The sequence below is a fragment of the Bubalus kerabau genome, chromosome 12, assembly GCF_029407905.1.
Source record: "Bubalus kerabau isolate K-KA32 ecotype Philippines breed swamp buffalo chromosome 12, PCC_UOA_SB_1v2, whole genome shotgun sequence".
In the NCBI taxonomy this organism is placed as follows: Eukaryota; Metazoa; Chordata; class Mammalia; order Artiodactyla; family Bovidae; genus Bubalus; species Bubalus kerabau.
In genome coordinates, this window is record NC_073635.1 from 51,041,777 (window position 1) to 51,065,596 (window position 23,820).

A 23,820-nucleotide genomic window follows, 5' to 3' on the forward strand; every position below is an offset into this window, starting at 1 on the left:
TAAATATACCTGTCCACATTGTATAACCTATTATGGAAAATGTGAATGAAGATACAATTGTGAGACATAAAATATTACTTGATCTGCTCAACCAGAAACACTGTTTGACTTGCGATCTGAAATTGATTTCAAACTACTCAGAAGTTATACAATACTGACAGTACAAAGTTCCATGTTCTAACTTTGACAATTATAGAAATTTTTGTAAAAATTCTCAAGAGTTTGAAAGTGAGGACTATCCAACTAGTTCAGTTCAGTTCAGTTTAGTCACTCAGTTGTGTCCAACTCTTTGCGACCCCATGAATTGCAGCACACCAGGCCTCCCTGTCCATCACCAACTCCCAGAGTTCACTTAAACTCATGTCCAAGGCATCCACAAAATAAAGATCTGAAGCAGCAAATTTAGGCTTCTATATTTAACCAGGAAGATCCCATTACTAGGAGATCCTCTTTCCAACCCAACCTCTTACAAGAAATAAAACTCGAAAGGGATCAGTAATTTGGAGAAGAATACCTCTGTATCTTTTTCATAGAGCTGCAAATACCTGTGTTAAGATTATCTGAAATTAAACCCATCAAAATTTTAATCTCATACTTTTTTCCCTCTCTGTCATAGGATCACAGATGACTGGAGTCATATTAAATAACACCTGAAAGTTTAAGCCAGGAGTTTTCTGAACTTACCTTTGGTTGTTAGAATACTTTTGAAGATAAATTAAGATGTTAACATGATTATTTTACTGTTACTTTAAATATGGTCACAAAAATCTAGACATAAACTTTAGATACTTACAGCTCTAGCTTTTAAACAATTTTCAAACCAAAGCCAACTTACAAAATACCCACAAACACAAGTATAAAACCAGTAACAATTACACTAATGAGCTAAATTCAATGTGATGAACGATGTTATTTTCCCAAACACACGCCTATGGCACTGGCTGCCACAGCGCGGGTTCAGCAGGCTGAAATTACTGTGAACCCATGAATGCTGTTTTGAACCACCTTTCCCTACTTGAACTCCTGCAAAACCATATATCAGTCCATCAGGTCACTGGGATTAACATAACCTTAAAATTTATGTATTCTTTCCCTTTAACCCAAGGTAATTAAAATAGCACAACTTGATACCAATATTTTTTGCTTTATTGTATGTGTTTTATAATGATGGTAAGATGCACTACTTTTATATTTTATAATTTCACACTTTATAATTATATACTTTGATATTACATTTTTATAATTTATACTTTCTACTTTGTTATACTTTACAATATTTATATCCTTTAAGGGTCAATAAAACAAATGCATGGTTGTACCCATGCTTAAATACATATCCTAAAGAATTTTTATTCTAACCTAAAGTAGTTATCAGGGCTTCCCTGGTGGCTAAGACAGCAAAGAATCTGCCTGCAGTGCAGGAGACCCAGGTTCAATTCCTGGGTTGGAAAGATCCCCTGGAGAAGGAAATGGTAACCCACTCCAGTATTCTTCCTATAGAATTCTAAGGACAGAGGAGACTGGTGGGCTACAGTCCATGGGGGTCGCAAAGAGTAGGACATGACTGAGCGGCTAATACTTCCCCTCAAAGTAGTTACAAAGGTTGCAAACAAGACTCGCACAGTTTACTTCCCTGCCACTCCTAAAGACACAATGTAAAAGACTAGAGGTCAGTTTCACCAGTCTCACAAATCATGCAGACTTTTCACTTTCCATTGAAACAAAAATACACACTGACAAAACTATATCCAAGCATGCATTCAGCATTTCATTATTATTTTACAAATTTAATGAATACATTTAAATGTGGAGATTACATGGAATTTAAAAAATCAGATTCATAAATGCAGAGAGTAAAATAGTGGTTGCCAGAGAGTAAAATAGTGGCTGGGGGATGGGAGACATGGGGAGATGTTGGTCAAAGGAAACACACTTCAATTATGCAGGATGAGAAAGTTCTGAAGATCTAATAGACAGCATGGTGACGATAGTTAATAATACTATATTGTATACTTGAAATTTGCCAAGAGTAGATCTTAAGTTTTCCTACCATACACACACAGAGAAAACAATACCTGTCTGAGTTGATGGGTATGTTAATTAGCTTGATGTGGTAATCCTTCCATTTGATATGTATATGAAAACACTACATTATACCTTTAAATATGTACAACTTTTGACGGTAAATAATCTGCCTCCAATGCAGAAGACCGGAGAAGGCAATGGCACCCCACTCCAGTACTCTTGCCTGGAAAATCCCATGGATGGAGGAACCTGGTGGGCTGCAGTCCATGGGGTCGCTAAGAGTCAGACACGACTGAGCGACTTCACTTTCACTTTTCACTTGCATGCATTGGAGAAGGAAATGGCAACCCACCGCAGTATTCTTGCTTGGAGAATCCCAGGGACAGGGGAGCCTGGTGGGCTGCCGTCCATGGGGTCACACGGAGTCGGACATGACTGAAGTGACTTAGCAGCAGCACTGCAGAAGACCCTGTTTGATCTCTGGGTCTGGAAGATCCCCTGGAGAAGGGAATGGCAACCCACTGCAGTATTCTTGCGTGGAGAATTCCATGGACAGAGGAGCCTGGCAGGCTACAGTCCATGGGATCACAAAGAGTCAGACACAACTAAGCGACTAACACACTTTCACTTTTGCTTGTTAATTATACTTCAATAAAACTGGAAAACAAAATAAAACAACTATATTTTTTTTTTAATGGGGAAAAAGTGATAGCATAAAGCTTCCTATCACTAACAATTAAAATCATGTTTTTAGAGTAACAGATAAGAGAACTATTCACACAGACTGAAAACTGTTTCTACCATTACAAGCTTTGTGTCTTTAGGGAAATATTTAAACTTTCTTTAGTTCAGTTTTCTCATCTGTAAAATGGGAGGAAGACTTATACATACTTTACACTGTTACTGTGAAGATAAAATGTGATTACCTAGGACAAGCACTAAAGGCAATAATATCATCCAGCAAGAGCTCAACAAAGGTTAGCTTTTAAGCATTAAAAAGCTATTTAGATAGACATACTATGGTGTATGTTCGTAATTACATTACACCCTTAAAGTAACAAGCCAATGGCATGCTTAGTTGATGCCTCCCAATGAATTACTAAATTTGTGTTAATATTTTATATAGACCATAATTCAGGCAAAATCCTTTATCTGGTCAATAATTCTGAATGTACTACAAAATTAGTTTATAATTAATCTGTCCCTCCTTTTACAGGGGGATATCTCTAACCAAAAACATGGCATTTGGTGGTGCATAGTAAGTCGCTTCAGTCGTGTCCAACTCTGTGTGACCGCATGGACTCTAGCCCACCAGGCTCCTCTGTCCATGGGGATTCTCCAGGCAAGAATACTAGAGTGGGTTGCCATGCCCTTCCCCAGGGGATCTTCCCAACCCAGGGATTGAACCTGTGTCTCTTACGTCTCCTACACTGGCTGGCGGGTTCTTTACCACTAGCGCTACCTGGGAAGCCACAACACGGCAACACAGCCCAAAAGAAATGGGCATCTAAAATCACCATCTAGATGATTTTAACAAAACAAACAAAAGCCGTGAGATTTTAAAAAGAAAAAGGAGGAGGAGCAAGGAGAAGGAGAGAAAAGTTTGCAATAATCACTCAGAGTAGTCATAATCCTTTTCACCAAATTATCAATTCTGCTTCTTCTTGCCTGATTTTTTTCTTACTAGACAGTATATTACACATACTGATGTTTTACATGTTAGTTCTGCAGATTCAATAAATAAAGCTTTGATTTTTGCAAAACTGTATCATAACTGAACATTAGAATATATTCCTTATAAATTGATTATGGCATCTGAAGAACCTAAAACGTTGGCTTGAAAGGTAATGTTTTCATTAAACATAGGGCTAGTCTCAGCATGTCTGGCAGAATAATGTCTATCTAGCAAAGAAAATATGCAAAGCTTATTAAGCTATAAAATGAAGAGTTTCTTAAAAATCCCCTGTAGATAGTATTCCTCCCCACACTCACCCTGAGCTTTCAAGTTTGAGAACAGCTGCAAAAATAACCAAGAGACTAGAAAGGATTATATAGCCAACCAGATGAACAGAATCACTGAGGGCAGTGGGTCTCAAACCGTGGTCCCCAGACTAGAGTCTGAACATCATCAGAGAACTTGATAACATCAGAAACTGAGGGTGGGGGCCACCGGTCTGTTTGAACAAGCACACCAGGTGATTCTGACACACACTCAAGTTTGAGAAGCTCTGGTTTATGATAAACAAGCCTTGATACCAAACACCACCATCTTCACTATGACACGCCATTCACAAGTGGGAGTCTCTGAGTATACATTTTTACCCTTCCCCTAGATAAGGTAGTCAGGATCCTACCACAAAGCCAAGGCAGATTAGATCCACCTCAGATTAGAAAGGGAGAGAACAAAAAAAGTGACCAGAGCAAACACGAGGGAAGAGATCTACCTGTCTAGAATAGCACAAAGTACTTGGAAAGCATAGAGAGAGATGTGAAAATTTCCAGATTTCTATTTCTCTGGTTTCCTTGCTTGTATAGTCCCAGATCCACTGATCCTCAACTCTGACAACACTAAAAATGATCTTTTGAAAATATATGGGTGAAAATTGGTTATCTGAGCAAAGTTCAGAAAATACTATTTTAAAAGAAGCAAAAAACCCACAGGCTTAGAGAACTTAGAGTTGAAAATAAACCACGTCGAGCTCACTTTTTAATTTTAAGAACACAATTTGTAAAATCTCTTTGAAAGTACATTCTTGTGAGCTTCAAGGAATATATACACAAACGAAATCAATGAAAATTACAGCAATCATGTTTCTGTGTTTTAAATGACTACTCATTCTGTAATCTGAGACATATGCTGTTGAGTCTTATGCAAATACATGTAATCTCTAACAAGCGTTATAAACACTAACAATTCTTATTTTTAATATAAAAATATATATATAACATAAAACAAGTTCTGCTTTTTAATGGGGAAATGGAGATAATGCTGCTGCTGCTAAGTTGCTTCAGTCATGTCCGACTCTGTGCGACCCCATAGACGGCAGCCCACCAGGCTCCCCCATCCCTGGGATTCTCCAGGCAAGAACACTGGAGTGGGTTGTCATTTCCTTCTCCAATGCATGAAAGTGAAAAGTGAAAGTGAAGTCGCTCAGTATGTAGTATTTTCTGAATGCAACATTCAGGCTCTTTCTGAAAGTAGATAAAGGTAAGTACTTTGAAGAATATTAGTGACCTTCCCAAGATTTTCGGTACAGAATCAGAGATTCTTGGTTTCTCCAACCAGTTTTAAGTCTACGACTCAATTTATGCCAGTGTAATTGTTTTTTAAGTTATGCAGAGTTAAGCACTTTTCAAATATCCAACCTTGGCTGATGCGTGCTGACTGACATTCCTCCCATGCAAGACTACACAGGCTTGAATAAATGGGAACCAATCTGTATTGGCATATATTTGAACTGGAACTAGTTCACTTGCTCCCAACCCACACCTCTCTTTGCACCTGGGAGAAATAGCTCTGCATCAGAGCATTATGGCAGAGTACTCCTCCAGGCTGACTAAGGTTTAGCATCCTCGGGCTGACTCTTCTCCACCAGGAAGGTGTGGAGCCAAAGGGCACATCACTATGGCAACTCCCCACAACAGACCCAAGCTACTCACATACACACAGCACTCTTATCTTTGAGGTCACACAGAGATCCACCTGCAAAAGATGTGTGAGTAGATATGCTGCAAAACATCATCATTTTATATACAGAAACCACTATCCTCCATTTCAGTGACTTGGCAGAAACACAAACTTTTCCATTTATCTATGGTCATTTATGTTCCTGTTTGCCCTAAATGGTCCAGTTTTATAGTTGTTATGCCGGTGTAAGTTTAAGGATGCCTCCTTTCTCATAAAAATTGTCCTGCATTAAACAATAAGTTACATGGTCATCCAACAGACAAGTCTATTTCAGAAAAGGGACAGGAAAGAGAGACAAAGCAGAGGCTAGTTTACTTAGGGATGTTTGCAGGACTTCTGCTCCAGGCTACCTTCTATATTTTGTTCAGGAACTGTAGAAAATACTTAGGAGATTTAGCCATAATCTTAAAGTCCAACTAAATAATTCTCTGGGGTTTCCCGATGGCTTAGTGGTAAAGAACCCGCCTGCCAATGCAGGAGATGCAGGTTCAATCCCTGTGTTGGGAAGATCCCCTGGAGAAAGAAATGGCAACCCACTCCAGTAGTCTTGCCTGGTAAATCCCATGGACAGAGGAGCCTGGCGGGCTACAGTCCATGGGGTCGCAAGAGTCAGATATGATTTAGCGACTAAACAAGAACAAATAAGTCTCTACTTCAAATGTAGAATTGCAAACAGCAAATTTTCTTCCTTCTCATTTCATAGGTGCTCAGAAAAATCCAGAGATTCTACGCTATATGAGGTATACTGCTGGATGGAAATAATGTGATGAATTCATCCTCAAACAAGTTCAACTGCAGAATCATCACTACTGGGAATCTGACTTATAAATTCTGCCTTCCAAATCATTCTAACTCTCCTCACTATTTCAAAAGGAAATGTGACAAAGAGCGCACAGTATCTAATGACTGCACTTGGCCACTCAACAAATACTTATCCGCAAGATCAAAAGTGGCCGTCCTTAGATCTCTGAAGCCAAACTTCAGATGTGTTTTGTTTAGCCCAGATAGGATTCTTAAATGTTTAAAATACTTGCTAATACTTTAAAATGTGGACTCATATGTAAAAATCCAAATTTCCATTTTCTCTTGAGAAATCAGAAGTTTGGTCAACACTGAGCTTATATTCTGTTAACGTAATTTCCATCTGGAGCTGAGCAGCACCTTGAGAAAGAATTTCCCTATTTAGTTCTCCATGGACCTCACTCAACCATCCTCCCAGCCGTGGAGGTTTGTAACCCTTGATTTATGGCTGGAGATAATTCTTAAGTAGACAACATCTGGCCTTTCAAATTAATGATCCTCTGCCAGGGGCTCTCTAGGTTTGGGGCAAATAGGAATCTACATCTTTAGATCAAAGACTCAACTAGGAAATGACAATAAACAGGAAAAATTTGTTTCTTCTTTTATCAAAAAGCCATTTGGCTTCCATTGCTCCTACATAGCGGGTACATAAGCTTACACATGCTATTATTTGTAAAGTGACAGCACATTCAGCCTCTCAAATCTAAATACAAAAAGGAAGGTAAATAAAATGGGATGTTTTAATTAAACTTCAATGAGTCCAGGGAAAACTCAATAGCTACTGTTGAGAATTTAAGGTGCTATAACCCAGAGGCAAACTTTGACCATCAGTGAAATTAGCAATGATGTGTCATGCTTCAGACCTGAAGAAAAGAACTATCAAGAATCTTGAAATATTCCTTAAAGTCCTAGAAAAATGCCACTACTTCCATCTTACTCACAGAACCCCAAAACCTTAAAACAATAAAGATAGTGATAAATACAATACTACAACAGTGGAAATAAAGAACATACTGCCCTCCAACTTCAACATAGCTGATGGCTAAAAATAAATTTTGAACAGATAAGTATGAAATGAAATTCATTTTAATCATGGTTAGGATTCTGAGATCATCTGTAATAAAGTATTTTACCATAATATAACAGAGGTCCCATAAATCAAAATTGCTCTCTTCACACTAGGAGTTCTGAGCATATTAAACTAGCTTACAAAGTAACTGATGGAATCAGAAGATATTGAACTTTGATTTTCTTCAGCCTTTTGTGGAAAGCTATTAAACAGTCTTTCTGTTACAGATACTGCTGCTGTTGCTGCTAAGTTGCTTGAGTCGTGTCTGACTCTGTGCAACCCCACAGAGGGCAGCCCACCAGGCTCCTCTGTCCCTGGGATTCTTCAGGCAGAACACTGGAGTGGGTTGCCATTTCCTTCTCCGTTACAGATACTAGATGCTTTAATTTTTTAAAATGTATATATTCTAGTATCATATGAATTTTCAAAAATTAAAGACTTACTTATAGAATGTTTTTCTCATCTGACTGTTAATTGGCCAGCTGCTAAAGAACCTGGCCACATAGTACAACTGAGACTATTGATTTACATTTAGACATCACTATTTTCCCAAAGAATCTAAAGTACTTTGCCCAAACAAATAAATAACTCAAAAATGACAGCATCTCAGGGACTTTTGACACGGTAAAAAAACAAACAACAAAAAACAAAACAAAACAAAAAAAAAACAACTCCTTACACATTTTTTTTAAAAGGGGGGGAGGGGGTGTTGTTTTTCAAGACACAACCAAAATGTGGTAAAGACAGTTTAAATCTCTCTCTCCAGAAGAAAAAAGGACTGTGTCCGTTTCTTAAGGAAGTAAAAATGTACTGTTTGGTAACAGGCACCTCGATTTCGTAAACGCGAGAGAAATGATATTAGAAAAGAGATTTGTCGCCTCTTCTAAGACACTGATTTTTAAATCACGCAAGTGGGTATTGATTCTGTCTCCAATTAGTGTGTAAAAAACGGCAAAAAAAAAAAAAAAGTCTTTCCGCTCAACATCTAAACGCGGGTTCGTATTTTGCTGACAATCTGACAGTGTCTAGTAACTTCTCCCTAAGCCCGGCTCTGAAACATCTTCCCAAATCGGAGACCTGCAGGTGTGATTGTGACGAAGATGCGACCATCCAAGAGGCTAAGGAACAGGACTGACCAAGACCCAGGGTGAGTGCGGGGGCCTTTAGGAACCCAACCCTCTCCCGCGTTCACTCAAACACACACCTGCACGCACTCACACACTCGACCAAGGCCGGGCATGCCATCTCTCCAGTCACACCCCAAGACGTCGGGATCCTGCCAGGACGTGCGCTGCTCCCCGCATCGTCCTAGCTCCTCCGCCGTCTCGAAGCCACTCAGCGTCCCTCTCTCTTCCTCGTTCCTGCGGGTCATCTGCTCCCACCGCCCCATCCGCCCCCTAAAGCCAGCTCCCGGACTCGGGGTCCGAGGAGCCGGACCAGCTGCGCTCAAGTGCGCCACGTGGAGGGCGCGCGCCAGCAGCCGGACCAGAGCCCGTCCTTAACGGGTGGTACCGGAGTCCGCAGCCCAGCCACTCCTCCCGGGTGTGTCGGACCCTCCCCGGGGCCTCGGAGCCGCGCGGTCTTGCCTGATTGGGGTCTGCAGCGCGGAAAACGTGGCAGGCCATCTGCGACTCCGGGTCGTCGGGCTGCGCCTTGATCAGGTAAGCAAAGTAGGTGAGGTCCTGGCTGTTGTGGATGAAGCGCGAGATGTGTTGCGCCTTGTGCTCGAAAATGAACACGGCCGGGTTGGGCTGCGCGGCCGTCGGGCCGGAGGCCCCAGTGGCCCCGGCGCCCGGCGCGGGGATGCAACGCAGGAAGGGCGCGCTGAGCACCAGAAGCACCTCGCGGGCCGCCGGCGCCCCGCAGCCGCCCGCCTCGGGCTTCTGGCTGCGCCGGCGGATCTCGGCCATGAGCCAGGGCAGCATGGGTAGCGTGGTCCTGCGATCCAGGCACGACCCCCCTACGTACCACAGCCGGAACCTTTTGTCGTTCGGCTTCCCCGGGCCAGGCTGCGCCGGGGTGCCAGGCTCGGGCTCCAGTGGGTGCGGGAACGGCTCATCCTGAATGCAGCTGGGGGGCTCCATAACTCACTCCTCCCGAGGAGGGCACGGAGGCGGGGGGAAAGGCCCGCCGCACCCCCCACCCCCCCAGTTCTCGCGTTGAAGGCGCCGCCGAAACTGTGCCAACTGCTGCGCTGGGCCGTGCGCCCTACTCGGCGCGACCCCGAACTCCGCGCCCTAACGGCCCTGCCCCATGCAGCACTTCTCCGGGCGCGGCTCCCGGGCTTTGGCGGCGGGCACTCGGGCAGCGCCGGCCAGCAGGACTGGCTGAAGAGGGCGAGTTAAATCGCCATTCTCCTTTCTCGGGCTCAAGCGTGGGGTCAGACCTCCCGTTCCTCGTCCGCGGCTCCGCGGGGTCCGAGGGCCCTCGCCGCTCTCTCCGGCGCTGCAGAGCCGCTGCGGCCGCCGCTCGCCGCGGGCGGGCACGCGGAGGCTGGGCGGGGAACCGGCTGTGGGCGGGCGGGAGGGGGTGACTTGGGGCGGAGCTGATTCCTACCAGGGTGACCGGCTGTCACCTGGAAGGTCGGGGTCCCCGGGCTGCGGCGCGGTCGGTCCCCCCGGAGGGCCTGCGAAAACTACTTCGGTGGAAAATAACAAAAACGAAACGCGGCCTCGCCGGGGCCGCTCCTCCTCCGGTCGCTGCAGCCCAGCTCGCTGCTCCTCCTCCTACTGTTCCCGTCCCTCCCTCGCTTCTTCCTTCCTTCCAGGCTGGCTGCTTCTTTAATCGGGCTGCCACCCCGCCTCCGGACGGGCGGGCGGGCGGGCGGAGAGCGTCGTCTCTGAAAGCTTATCTGAGAAGTCACCTCTGCCTCTTTTTCCGGCCGCGGTCCCCGACCGCTCCTCCAACCCGCCCCTCGGGCAGCAGTCCTGCGCCCAGCGCCGGCCCTGCCCAGACCAACTCGTCCTCTCTCGGGTCGCCGAGATCTCCGTTTTCTTTTGGGTGTCTCTGCTGCCCTCTGGAGAGGGGACCATTCTCAATGGGACCCTAAGACTTTTTTTTTTTTAAGTAATCATATTTGCTTGGTTTCAATTCCTTCTAAAGTCTACATGATTTCTGAATCTTATTTACTAATAATCTCAAAAAATACTCATGTTTTAAATCACGAAATTATGATGAATTTTTTTCCCATTTCAAAGGAAATTTATTTATGATTCTTTCATTAACACACACAGGGGCTTTGGTCATCTGAACAAAGAATATTTTTTTTTTAAGGAAGGTTTTTTAGGTCTTTGTTTTTCAAGGGAAATGAACACTTGTTACACGTTTGATTTTGACCTCAAGTCCTAATCAGATCTACTACCCTGGTGACCTAGAAGGAACTTTGTTGGCTCTGATACGCTTTTCCCTTCCTCAAGGATCTCAAGGCTCTTGGTAGACTGTCTCTTTGATGCTATTCTCTTAAACCTTTCTATTGTGTGAGAATATTACAATAGTAAAGTGTACTCCATCATTCCCTGTTCAAACTGCTTTGTCCTTTAGGGTCAGAGTTGCGCTTAGTCACTCAGTCGCATCCGACTCTTCCCAAACCCAACAGTAGCCTACCTGGCTCCTCTGTTCGTGAGCATTCTTCAGGCAAGAAGAGTGAAGTGGGTTGCTATGTCCTCCTCCAGGGAATCTTCCCAACCCAGGGATTGAACCTAGGTCTCCTGTATTGTAGGCAGATTCTTTATTGTCTGAGCCACCAGGGAAGGAGCTAAGAGAGGGTTATTGTAAGATTATATCTTACAATATAATCAACCCACTTCCTTCCACTGCCTCCTCAACCCACTTCCCCTCACTCAAAATGCTTAAATATTACTACCCCGTGTCTGTTTGGAATGGGTTTTCTAAATAAACACACCTGACAGGTTATACAGTGTGCACAAGACAATATGGCACAAAACATCACTCTTCCTTTCTCTCACAGAGGTATTCAAGTTCCAAAATATATTCCCACCATGTTCCATGTCCATCTGTCTTTTGGTTTTTCCCAGTCTTATCCAAAGCAGTCTCATTCCTACATTCTTCACCCACTACATCCAAGTAGCGCCTTCCACTGCACCTCTAAAGTTGGAAGATTGTGATCCCAAGTCTTCAAAATTCCAGAAAACAATCCAGTCACATGATAACAGCAAAATATAAGGCCTTGCCCAACATTTCAAAACACCGCAAACTAACAAAAATAAACTGAAAAAAGTTTTAAGTCCTGTTTCCCTTGTGAGAGCATTTCCCAAACAAAAGTTATTTTTTATGAACCAAATACATCTGACAATCTACACCCATATCAAGGTCACCAATCACTGACCCTAGGGGAGATTGTGCTTGTGCTTAGTCGCTCAGTCCTGACCGACTCTTTGGGACCCCATGGACTGTAGCCTGCCAGGCTCCTCTGTCCATGGAATTTTCCAGGCAAGAATACTGGAGTGGGTTACTCCAGGGGATCTTTCCAACCCAAGGAGGGAACCCAGGTCTCCCACATTGTGGATGAATTCTTTACCATCTCAACCACCAGGGAAGCCCAGGGGAGACTGTTACATGAGTGAAAGAAAAATACATGTAAAAACAGAATAGAGAAAATGAGGAGCTGTTTCAGTTTCCTCCAGGTGTCAACCCATTCTTACTAACTGAGTGCAGTCCAACAGCTGTAAATGTCAACCCTCCTTCAGGACAGTTTGCTTTTCTGTACCTGCCAGACTAGCTCCACCAACATTCCCTTGGCTTTCTCCTCTGACTTCTGGCACAACCCACACTCTCATCACACTCTCATCAGCTTCCCCACTAGGATGCTGAAGGTGATTCAAGACTTTCTCCTCCGAGGTCTCCCCCCACATCATGGCATCCGGTCCCATGACTTCATGGGAAATAGATGGGGAAACAGTGAAAACAGTGTCAGACTTTATTGTTTTGGGCTCCAAAATCACTGCAGATGGTGACTGCAGCCATGAAATTAAAAGACGCTTACTCCTTGGAAGGAAAGTTATGACCAACCTAGGTAGCATATTCAAAAGCAGAGACATTACTTTGCCAACAAAGGTTCATCTAGTCAAGGCTATGGTTTTTCCTGTGGTCATGTATGGATGTGAGAGTTGGACTGTGAAGAAGGCTGAGCACCGAAGAATTGATGCCTTTGAACTGTGGCATTGGAGAAGACTCTTGAGAGTCCCTTGGGCTGCAAGGAGATCCAACCAGTCCATTCTGAAGATCAGCCCTGGGATTTCTTTGGAAGGAATGATGCTAAAGCTGAAACTCCAGTACTTTGGCCACCTCATGCGAAGAGTTGACTCACTGGAAAAGACTCTGATGCTGGGAGGGATTGGGGGCAGGAGGAGAAGGGGACGACAGAGGATGAGAGGGCTGGATGGCATCACTGACTCGATGGACATGAGTCTGAGTGAACTCCGGGAGTTGGTGGTGGACAGGGAGGCCTGGTGTACTGCGATTCATGGAGTCCCAAAGAGTCAGACACGACTGAGCGACTGAACTGAACTTAACTGATTGTCCATCTGGTGGCTCAGATGGTAAAGAATATGCAGGATACCCGGGTTCAATCCCTGGGTCAGGAAGATCCCCTGGAGAAGGAAATGGGAACCCTCTCCAGTATTCTTGAGAATCCTATAGAGAGAGGAGCCTTGTGGGCTACAGTCCATGGGATTGCAAAGAGTTGGACGTGACTGAGCCACTAACACGCACACTTTATTGTCCATCTTTCAGCTTCCCAGGGGGTTCAGACAGTAAAGAATCTGCCTGCAATGCAGGAGACCCAGTTTTGATCCACCAGAACTTGGTTCTGGTCTTCAGATATGCTTTCGCAATCTCTCTGGTGAAAGCCATGACATCCTTGGGGCAGCAGCCTGTTGATGACAAAGCAGAAAATGCTCCAAATCTTCCTATAGGGCCAGCACTGCCACTTCCGCCTGTGCTTCTACCTAGCCCATGTCCAAGGTGAACGTATTTCCTGCCTTCTCTTCAGAACTGCACCCCCCCCACCTGCCCTAGGATGGCTGATCAACAGTTACTGCTCAAGTCAGAGCCACCTGCACTACTTGTCAATAGTATTTTAGAATTATCTTTTTAAAAATCTCCCTCTACTTATTTTGCTTTACAACTTCTCTGGAAGGAAACAGGGTTGCATACAAACTGCGTGCAAACACAATCACGATAAAGTATTTTTAACTCCAGTTTCACTTTAAGATATGATATGGTATGACAAACATGCATCTTCGTAGCTTTTGGTGCAGCCGATTTCTTAAAGTATGGAAAAGTTCCATTTTATTCATTGTATCTACGCAGTTCAGAGCTAGTACAGAGATTTCTCACCCTTTTATATGCAGTAATATGTCAATATATTTCCAAGGAACACAAAAAACATTCTAGGGAAAATCTAACCATTCTAATTTTTAAAAAGAAAGAAGTTACTTTTTTTTTTTTAAACAGAAAGTCTGGCTATCTTTTTTTTTTAATTTTTAAAATATAAGTTTATTTAACTAGAGGCTAATTACTTTACAATATTGTATTGGTTTTGCCATACATTGACATGAATCCACCACGGGTGTACACGTGTTGCCCATGCTGAATCCCCCTCCTACCTCCCTCCCCATCCCATCCTCTGGGTCATCCCAGTGCACCAGCCCCGAGCATCCTGTATCATGCATCGAACCTGGACTGGCGATTCATTTCACATATGATATTATACATGTTTCAATGCCATTCTCCCAAATCATCCCACCCTCGCCCTCTCCCACAAGTCCAAAAGACTGTTCTATACATCTGTGTCTCTTTTGCTGTCAGGATATCCTGACATACAGGATATCCTGCGCATACAGGATTATCATTACCATCTTTCTAAATTCCATATATATGAAGGTTCTTTTTTTAAGAGCAAATTGGACTTTTGTTCTTTTCACTCATTGAATTATAATTAAGAGGTAAAAAGTAAACAAAAGAAGTGGGAAAAAAACTGAAAGTTCTCATTTTTCTCCAAAGAACTTACAGGAAAAATGAAAATCTAGGTTTCTCTCTCACTCTCTTATTATTTTTTTCAGTTTAATGGTATTCTCACTTTCTATAAACTTCTGGGACTATTTTTATCCTTTATGTAGGATCACAATGATCAATTATTATTCCTATGCTGAATTTCTGGATGCACCCTGATAGCTCTCATAAATAGAATTTAAGCTCCAAGATAAAGACATTATTAATGGGTTAGATTTACTCAGCTGGTTTACTCACACCACCACGCCTTTGTGCAAAGTAGAACCCTGTCTCAAGAAGCAGAGACAAGTTCTTGGAATGTGATTAAAACATTCTAGAACCTTATCAGAAACTCTTATACAGATCCGTTTCCCTAGGCCACATATTTAAGATCTATAAAAGACAAAGAAAAGAACAGAGATCTGGGGAAAGCACAGACATCTTGTGGTTTCTATCAAATCAACAAGCTTGGGAGCTAGGATTGAATTTGGAGCCCTGGCAGGCCATTTCCTACTGGTGAAAGAACACGATGCAATAAACAACATCTACCTATTGACAGAAACATAGAAGAACTGTCTTTTATTACATAACATCCTAAGCGTGATTGCTTCCTTCTCTGGCAGGCCCTCAGCCATTTCTTTGTGACTTTTTTGTGTGTGTTTATCTTACAGGCATTAATGAGCATTATTACTTTTACCAATATCTGATCCTCTCTGTATCCTGACACATGGGAAGATAGGCAAAATCATAAGACTTGTTTTGGCAGGAAAATGTGACCAGAAGTGGCTTGGGTCACATCTTGAGTAGAAGCATTTAAGGTCAGTAGTCCAGGCCCCAGCTCACTCTTGCTGTCCAGCCCGACTCTTCCCCTTCAGTGATCATGGTGGAAACGTCCACCATGAAGGCTTCTTGTGATCATAGCATCAGCACATGGAGGATAGCTGTCTTGGAGAACCTCCCAGGCACACAGCACACTTCCTATGAGTGGGAAATAAACTTTTTTCACTTTGTTAAGCCACTGGGATTGTGGAGTTGTTTGTTGCTGCTGCTGCTGCTGCTGCTAAGTTGCTTCAATCATGTCCAACTCTGTGCGACCCCAGAGACGGCAGCCCACCAGGCTCCTGCGTCCCTGGGATTCTCCAGGCAAGAACACTGGAGTGGGTTGCCATTTCCTTCTCCAGTGCATGAAAGTGAAAAGTGAAAGTGAAGTTGCTCAGTTGTGTCCGACTCCTAGCGACCCCATAGACTGCAGCCCACCAGGCTCCTCCATCCATGGGATTTTCCAGGCAAGAGTACTGGAGTGGGGTGCCATTGCCTTCTCCAGGAGTTGTTTGTTACCTTGCTGTAAATCTATTCTATCCTGTTCAGTAAGGTTATTATACTATGGTATATAAGATATCTTATATAACTTGCCTTATTATCATTTATGGGCTCCCAGGTGGCGCAAGTGGTAAACAACCCATCTGCCATAAGAGACTCCAGTTCCATCCCTGGGTCAGGAAAACCCCCTGGAGGAGGGCATGGCTTCCCACTCCAGTGTTTTTGCCTGGAGAATCCCCATGGACAGATGAGCCTGGCAGGCTACAGTCCATGGGGTCACACAGAGTCGGGCACAAGTGAAGTGATGTAAGACACACACACATTATCATTTATACATTTGGTTTATTGCGTGAATGAACCACATGGTAAACTATTACTTTCTTACTAACATTGTATCACCTGCAGAAACTTAGAGAATTGTATGCACATTAAAAAGTGTACAGTTATAGTTTGACCACTTGAATTTAGAAAAGGACAAGAGGATGAAGATACAATTTAAAATGTTTGGTGGCTATTATACCAAAAATCTGCAGGTATATGATGTTTACTAAATGGTGGGGTAATAAATCATCCTCTGACACCCCCAAACCTTCCACTTCCACTGCTACCCCTCAAAAAGGCCAAAGCATATGTTCATGAGATGCATCTCTGACAATCTGAAGAAGTGTCTACTAAACAGCCCCGTAGGCACTGCAACAAATGTATCCGAAAGTGTACCTTATATATTTTTTTAAAGTGCTCCTTTAATATCCCAATATTATAATGTTTTCAGCATTGACTAGAAGCTGTAACATTCAGTCAAATCCTAGTTTAAAAATTGTACTACATGAGAATTATAAGAGCCCAAGCTAGCATATAAGATTGGAAAGATTCATTGTAACCTCTTAGCTTGTTTCCTTTCTTCCAAGCACTAGTGTGCTCTCTTTTTTTTCTCTCTGTCTCTCTCTTGCATTCTGTGTCCTCCCTAGACATCTACTTTTCCTTCCCTGCTCAAAAATCTCTAACTGAAGATACATATTTCCTAAAGCTGAAAGCACAAATCTTTCTAGTCTTATAATTGCTGCCCATGGTCCCCCCATTCCCTCAGCCAAATAATCCTTCGATTCTCAATGTATTATATGCTCAGTTCTTCATGGGGCTTCATAAGCTTCTTTTTCTCCCCAATTGCCCTTGCTTCCTGCAGCCAACAACTTGAATTTCCATCATCTTTCACAACACAAATACTCATCTATTGTTCATGACCCAAATCAAGAGTCATGTCTTCTGTGAAGTTATTTCTTACTTCCCCAGTCAGAGTTAGTGGCCCTCTTTTCTTTGGTCTTTTTTTTTTTTTTTTTTAAACTACATTTACTACTGTAGCTCTTATTACATTTATAATTACTGGGTGATTTGTCTATGCCCACCCCCCACCATGAAGAGAGCATCTTGAAAGAAAGGATTATTGGTTTTGTGCTGTATTTTATTCCAGCTGAAACTACAGTAGATGACACTTATAGGGTCTTAATAAATTCATTCCAATCCCAAAGAAAGGCAATGCCAAAGAATGCTCAAACTACCTCACACCTGTCTACACCTGACCTGCCTCTTGAGAAACCTGTGTGCAGGTCAGGAAGCAACAGTTAGAACTGGACATAGAACAACAGACTGGTTCCAAATAGGAAAAGGAGTATGTCAAGGCTGTATATTGTCACCCTGCTTATTTAACTTATATGCAGAGTATATCATGAGAAACACCGGGCTGGATGAACCACAAGCTGGAATCAAGATTGCCGGGAGAAATATCAATAACCTCAGATATGCAGATGACACCACTCTTATGGCAGAAAGTGAAGAAGAACCAAAGAGCCTCTTGATGAAAGTGAAAGTGGAGAGTGAAAAAGTTGGCTTAAAGCTCAACATTCAGAAAATTAAGATCATGGCATCCGGTCCCATCACTTCATGGCAAATAGATGGGGAAGCAGTGGAAACAGTGGCTGACTTTATTTTTCTGGGCTCCAGAATCACTGAAGATGGTGATTGCAGCCATGGAATTAAAAGACACTTACTCCTTGGAAGGAAAGTTATGACCAAGACTACATATTAAAAAGCAGAGACATTACTTTGTCAACAAAGGTCCATCTAGTCAAGGCTATGGTTTTTCCAGTAGTCATGTATGGATGTGAGAGTTGGACTATAAAGAAAGCTGAGCACAGAAGAATTGATGCTTTTGAACTGTGGTGTTGGAGAAGACTCTTGAGAGTCCCTTGGACTGCAAGGGGATCCAACCAGTCTATCTTAAAGAAGATCAGTCCTGGGTGTTCATTGGAAGAACTGATGTTGAAGCTGAAACTCCAATACTTTGGCCACATAATGCGAAGAGCTGACTCATTTGAAAAGACCCTCATGCTGGGAAAGATTGAGGGTGAGAGGAGAAGGGGATGACAGAGGATGAGATTGATCACCAACTCAATGGACATGAGTTTGGGTAAACTCTGGGAGTTGGTGATGGACAGGGAGGCCTGGCATGCTGCGGTTCATGGGGTCACAAAGAGTTGGACACAACTGAGGAACTGACCTGAACTGAACTGAAATATTGGGTGAATAAATGAATAAATGGCAGATGAGAATTTAAGAATCTAAAGTTGAAGAGAGGATTTTTAACATCACAGAGGCAATATGCCAAAATGATTTAATTAGCTAATTTCAGGTAAATGTACTAACTATATCCATCAGCTAATTAAAAATACTAGAAAATAACAGAATTCCTCTCCAAAATTGTGGTAGAGTTCTGACTGGAGATAGTAAGCAGAACACAAGTGTTTATGACTGAATAACAATTTCAGATACTATCAGGACTTTCCCCTATTGTTCCCTGTGACTTTTCCCAACCCATGCAACCTAAGTATTGCTTATTCAGGAAAACGATGACACAGCAGAACATAGATAAGAAAAGTGTCATTCTTAGCTTTCTGGTTTAGAAAGCTAAGAACCTGGCAAAGGCAAAAGATTTTGAATACTATGTGCTCTCGGAGTCAGTTTCTATTGCTCTTCATACTGAAAAAAAAAAAAAAAAAAAAGTTTTCCCAAATTTGGGAGATAGAGATGAAGAGAGAGGAAATAAATAAAGGATAGTTATTAGAAAACTAGATATAAAAAGTATGGTTTTCAAGTCAGTAGAATATTGATCTATCTAGTAGGAAAGGAAAGGGAATAAAAAGAGAAAAAGATGAGAAAGGAAACAAAATTAAAGTGTGGTAATTAGGAAACTTAAAATACTATGGCAACAGTAACTCCATACAGTAACTATAGTAAATGTAAGTTAGTTACTCTAATAGATCAAAAGATAAAGACTTGAAGATCCAGAAATATGTTGTCTACAGAATCACTTTTAAAACAAAAGGATATATAAACAATTGAAAAGAAATAGAAGAAAATATATTAGGCATACATGAATGAAAAGAAAATCAGGGTTGTGGTTTCAGTGTCAGATTAAATAGAATTTAATGTAATGAAGGGGGTCATGAAGAAATATTTGCCAGTATAAGTATTAAGAAGATGATATTATACTTAAACATTTACACCCTAAATTGCTGTCAGATACAAAAAACAGCAATAAAAATAATAACAGAAAAAAAAATAGTGATTTTAACAAATCATTCTCAGATACTATAAGATTAAATAAGCTGAATATAATCAAATTTCTAAATTTAATAGTATGATTTACAGTTTAAATATATGTAATGAATAAATGAATAGATAATACAAATTTTTTTATAGAACACCTGTGAAAGTGGCTAAAAAATGACTATGAACCACATCACCCAGGAAGCCCATAAATTCCAAAGGATTGCTATTATATACAATATGTTTTCTGATTAGTATTCAAGTTAATTAGAAATTGAGAACATAGGCTTACAAATCCATATATCCAGAAAGTAAGAAATATGGCATTGAATAATCCTGATTAAAAAGAAAATTTTAAATGTATAGAATTAAGTTTAAAAAATTTTTCAAACCTTATAGAATACAGATAAATGCATTGATTAAAGTATACTTATCACAATAAAAAATAAACAATGAATGAAAATAAATGAACTAAGAATTCAACTTAAAAAAAAAAAAAAAACAAGAAAAATTTTATGGAAAAACCCAAGGAAATAATAAGTAAAGAAGGAATAAAGTTAAGTCTTGAAATCAGGAAAATAAGGAATGGGAAAACAATAGAAAGGACTAGCAAGGAAGAATGTTAACATATCTATTGAGCATCTATGTTGTTTTAGAAGATTTGGTGATCATATTTTTTGCCTATTTTTAAAATTAGAGCCAAATCATAGAATCTCCCCATATTAGGAAGCATAAAATTTTGTTCAACATACATTTTCTATATTTCTCCCAGTTTATCATTATCTTTTTGGAACATAACAAAAAGAATACAGTTGGTTTTTTTTCCCAAACACTCATGGAATAGTCAAAGAAATTAACTGTACCTTGTCTTCTAACATAGTTTAAGATGTCTTCACAAAAATTGAGATAATTATTCATTTACTTCAGCCTACACCCCAATACCAGTGCTACTTCTTATTGCTCTTGATAGATAAATGGATGGCAAGAATTATAAAAGCAATATTTTTTAATTAGGTAATTGAGGCATCAAATAAGTGAGTAATGAGAATAATGTTGTAGAAAATGAACACAATGCATAGCAAAATATTGCTAATCAAATGCACAGTGCTTGGCACACAGAAGGTGATTAATGAAGTCTGGTGAATGAACATGTTTAGAGCTCTCTTGAATGCCAAAGAACAGAATCAGTTTCAGAAGTTAAAAATTTCTGCAGAGGAAACAGTTTTTTCTTCTACCATAAGGCAGGGATAATTTTACAATACCCATTTTTTGTCTTACTGCATAATTCAGAAGTGCCTCAAGTGGTCTGAAAAACTCTGTTATCATAAAAACCATTTGAGGGATGAAAAGAAAGAAACATAGGGTTAAAATGAACAAATTTTTTTTGTTAAAAAAACAAATGTGCATTTGTTTTAATGCACATTTTCAGACCAGACAGCCCCACACCAGCCAAACATATGAAGTCAAGCACAAGTTACAAAATACTATTTGAATAAGGATATTAGTATGGAGAGATTAATCACTTCCTGCACTATGTACTCTTTTATTATTGAGTGAAATTTCACATTTATGTTCTTCAGAATTACATGGATTTACACTGATGTTATTGATGCTGCAGTAAAATTGTCCCCTGTAAAAGTGCTTCCTGTTTAGTATTTCTAATGGTCCCTAAAAAGCTTAAAAATAAACCTATTTTAAATCTATCATGGGAAATTATTCCACATTTTCCTTGCTGATTTTAAAATGCATCACTCAAGCCACTAATATAATACAGATTAAAATGAACAAATATACATGTAATAGTTTTAAAACCAATCTTTATTTTGAATTAGTAATGTATATAGAGGGTAGAGAGTTTGAAATGTATAAAAAGATAAATACACCAAAATGTAAGTCTCCCTTCCACTCCCTTCCCCAGATACCCATTTCTTTCTGGAAACAACCATTGTTACAAGTTTATTATGCATGGATCTAAAAATGAAGTAATAATAATAGCCATCATCTGTTGAATATTCAATTCTGCACCAAGGTTCCTCACAAAAATCATATGAGATAACTATTATTATCCTCACTTTACAAATAAGAAAACTGAGTCATACACACATTGAGATTTTTTTTTTTAGGGTCATGCTTTGTAAGTAGGAGAATTTTGGTTCAAACAAGGGCCATTACTCATATTTGTACAGGTTGTACTCAAACAGATACTACACTAAAGAAAACAGTTAAGAAGAAGCTCGCTGAACAAGAGGGCTTCCCTGATGGTCTAGAGGTTAGGATTCTGCCTGTCCATGCAGGGGACGTGGGTTGGATTCCCGGTTCAGGAAGACCCCACATGCTGCGGAGCTACTAAATCCGTGCACCACAGCTACTGAACCCTCAATCTAGAGCCTGTGCTCCACAACCAGAGAAGCCACCACAATGAGAAGCCCGCACGCCGCAAGGAAGAGTAGCCCCACTCACTGCAACTAGAGAAAGTCCTCGCACTGCAGCAAAGATCCAGCACAGCCAAAAACAAATCAGACAATTAAATAAATCTTAAAAAAAAAATAAAGAAAGAAACTAGCTGAACTGATAGTGAAGGACAGGGAAGCCTAGCATGCTGCAGTCCATGGGGTCGCAAAGAGTCAGACATGATTCAGCAACTGAACAATTAGGGTAATTGACATTTGATAAAACGAAGAATGGTGCTAAAGCTGAAACTCCAGTACGATGGCCACCTCATGTGAAGAGTTGACTCATTGGAAAAGACCCTGATGCTGGGAGGGATTGGGGGCAGGAGGAGAAGGGGACGACAGAGGATGACATGACTGGATGGCATCACTGACTCGATGGACGTGAGTCTGAGTGAACTCTGGGAGTTGGTGATGGACAGGGAGGCCTGGCGTGCTGCGATTCATGGGGTTGCAAAGAGTCGGACACGTCTGAGCGACTGATCTGAACTGAAAGATGCCTTTAAAAGGTCTTTAACAATTAAGAATACTTTATTTACTTCTTAAATTATTTACTTATTTATTTATAATTATTTATTTACTTCTTACATTATGGAAAACTTCCTATGGTCCAGGCACTGGAAACATGGTTGCCATCCTCTCATGAGGAAGACAGGCAAAGGAAAAGCAACTACAATATTATGAGTATACAGAGTTGAGGTCATGCCATAACAAAACTCTAAAACATGTGACATTGATTCTAGGGCCATGTGGCAGATGGTAAGGAAACTGTTAGTGGAGGCAGGAAAAATACCAAGAAAACAATTTCAGGAGACTAGGGGGGAGAAAAGGAAGAAACTGCTATAGAAGCTTAAAAACTAGTGACCTATGTTATGTAATGCTAAAAGTACCGCTTGCAGTAACTTGGTGCACCCAGTAACATGGTGGACTTCTGGATTTGAGCAGGTTTCAAAGAGGAAAACAGAGTGTTCATACTAGCGGAAGTAGGAGCTTCAAGAAAGACAAAGGCTCGGAAAACAACTGGCCCCTTTGTAAGCAGAATTTAAATAGATTGTAGGGGGGGCTAGAATTAGTCACGAGTATAAACTTTTATTTTCAGCTTCTGGAGCAAATAAAAGATTTTCAAATTAAAACATGACCTAAAGATAAAATCAAAGTTATAAGACACTTTTTTATAAGACTTCTAAGCAGTCTAAATTGGTGCTTTATTGGGCTGAATAAAATGTCTTCTCAAAAGCTTAAAGATGTAGGTCAACAAAAGCCTGATCCCAAAGTAAATTAGTCTAAAATACAGAAGACTGTCTTGAAAACAAGTGTGGCTTTGGCTTCTAGAGAATGGAGTGGATTTTCACCTGGTATATAGCAAACTCCCAGTATTCTTAAGGGAACTGTACTAGCAAAAGTACTGCCAACCTGGGCTAACAGGAACATGACTATTCAGATCATAAAGAAGTTTCTAGGTTCCTAACTTTATGCATACAGGAACAGGCTGAGAAACTTGCTTAAAGGGCATACGGGGAGATGAACTGCAATTGGGCATTTGGAATTTTAAACGTCTGTGGGTTATCAGAACAGAGAAATCAGAGGAGTTGAACATCTGGTTCTGAAATTTAGGAGACAGATCTGGGCTAGAGATATAAATTTGAGAATCATCAGCACATATGAAATAACAAATCACAAATCCATGCTTTCAGCTTTCGTTGAAATATAGGCTAAATCTTGGAACCCCCGCATCACAAATGTTATTCTGTGAGAATCTTTAACAGAAGCAGAAAATCGCTGACACAAGTGCTTTTGAGGACACAGAGCACTGGGCTACTTTTACAACACTACCCTATCAGTCAGGTCCTAGA

At 41.1% G+C, this 23,820-nt stretch overlaps 1 protein-coding gene and 1 long non-coding RNA gene across 4 annotated transcripts in view; one reads left to right on the forward strand and one right to left on the reverse strand.

The window, feature by feature from the left end:
* TBC1D4 (TBC1 domain family member 4) overlaps positions 1-10,651 on the reverse strand; it is a 215,469-nt gene extending 204,818 nt beyond the window's left edge. For 2 of the 3 annotated variants that reach the window (XM_055542659.1, XM_055542656.1), the window contains exon 1: positions 9,170-10,650. In XM_055542659.1, coding sequence (XP_055398634.1) covers positions 9,170-9,667 — 498 coding nt within the window. In that variant the 5' untranslated portion in view covers positions 9,668-10,650. Of the gene's footprint in view, positions 1-9,169 lie in introns of all 3 variants that reach the window. The other variant, XM_055542657.1, reaches the window with a different exon arrangement.
* LOC129624573 (uncharacterized) overlaps positions 8,971-23,820 on the forward strand; it is a 28,644-nt gene continuing 13,794 nt past the window's right edge. Inside the window, exon 1 of the long non-coding RNA XR_008701013.1 lies at positions 8,971-9,244. This is a non-coding gene — a long non-coding RNA (uncharacterized LOC129624573). The remainder of the gene's footprint in view (positions 9,245-23,820) is intronic.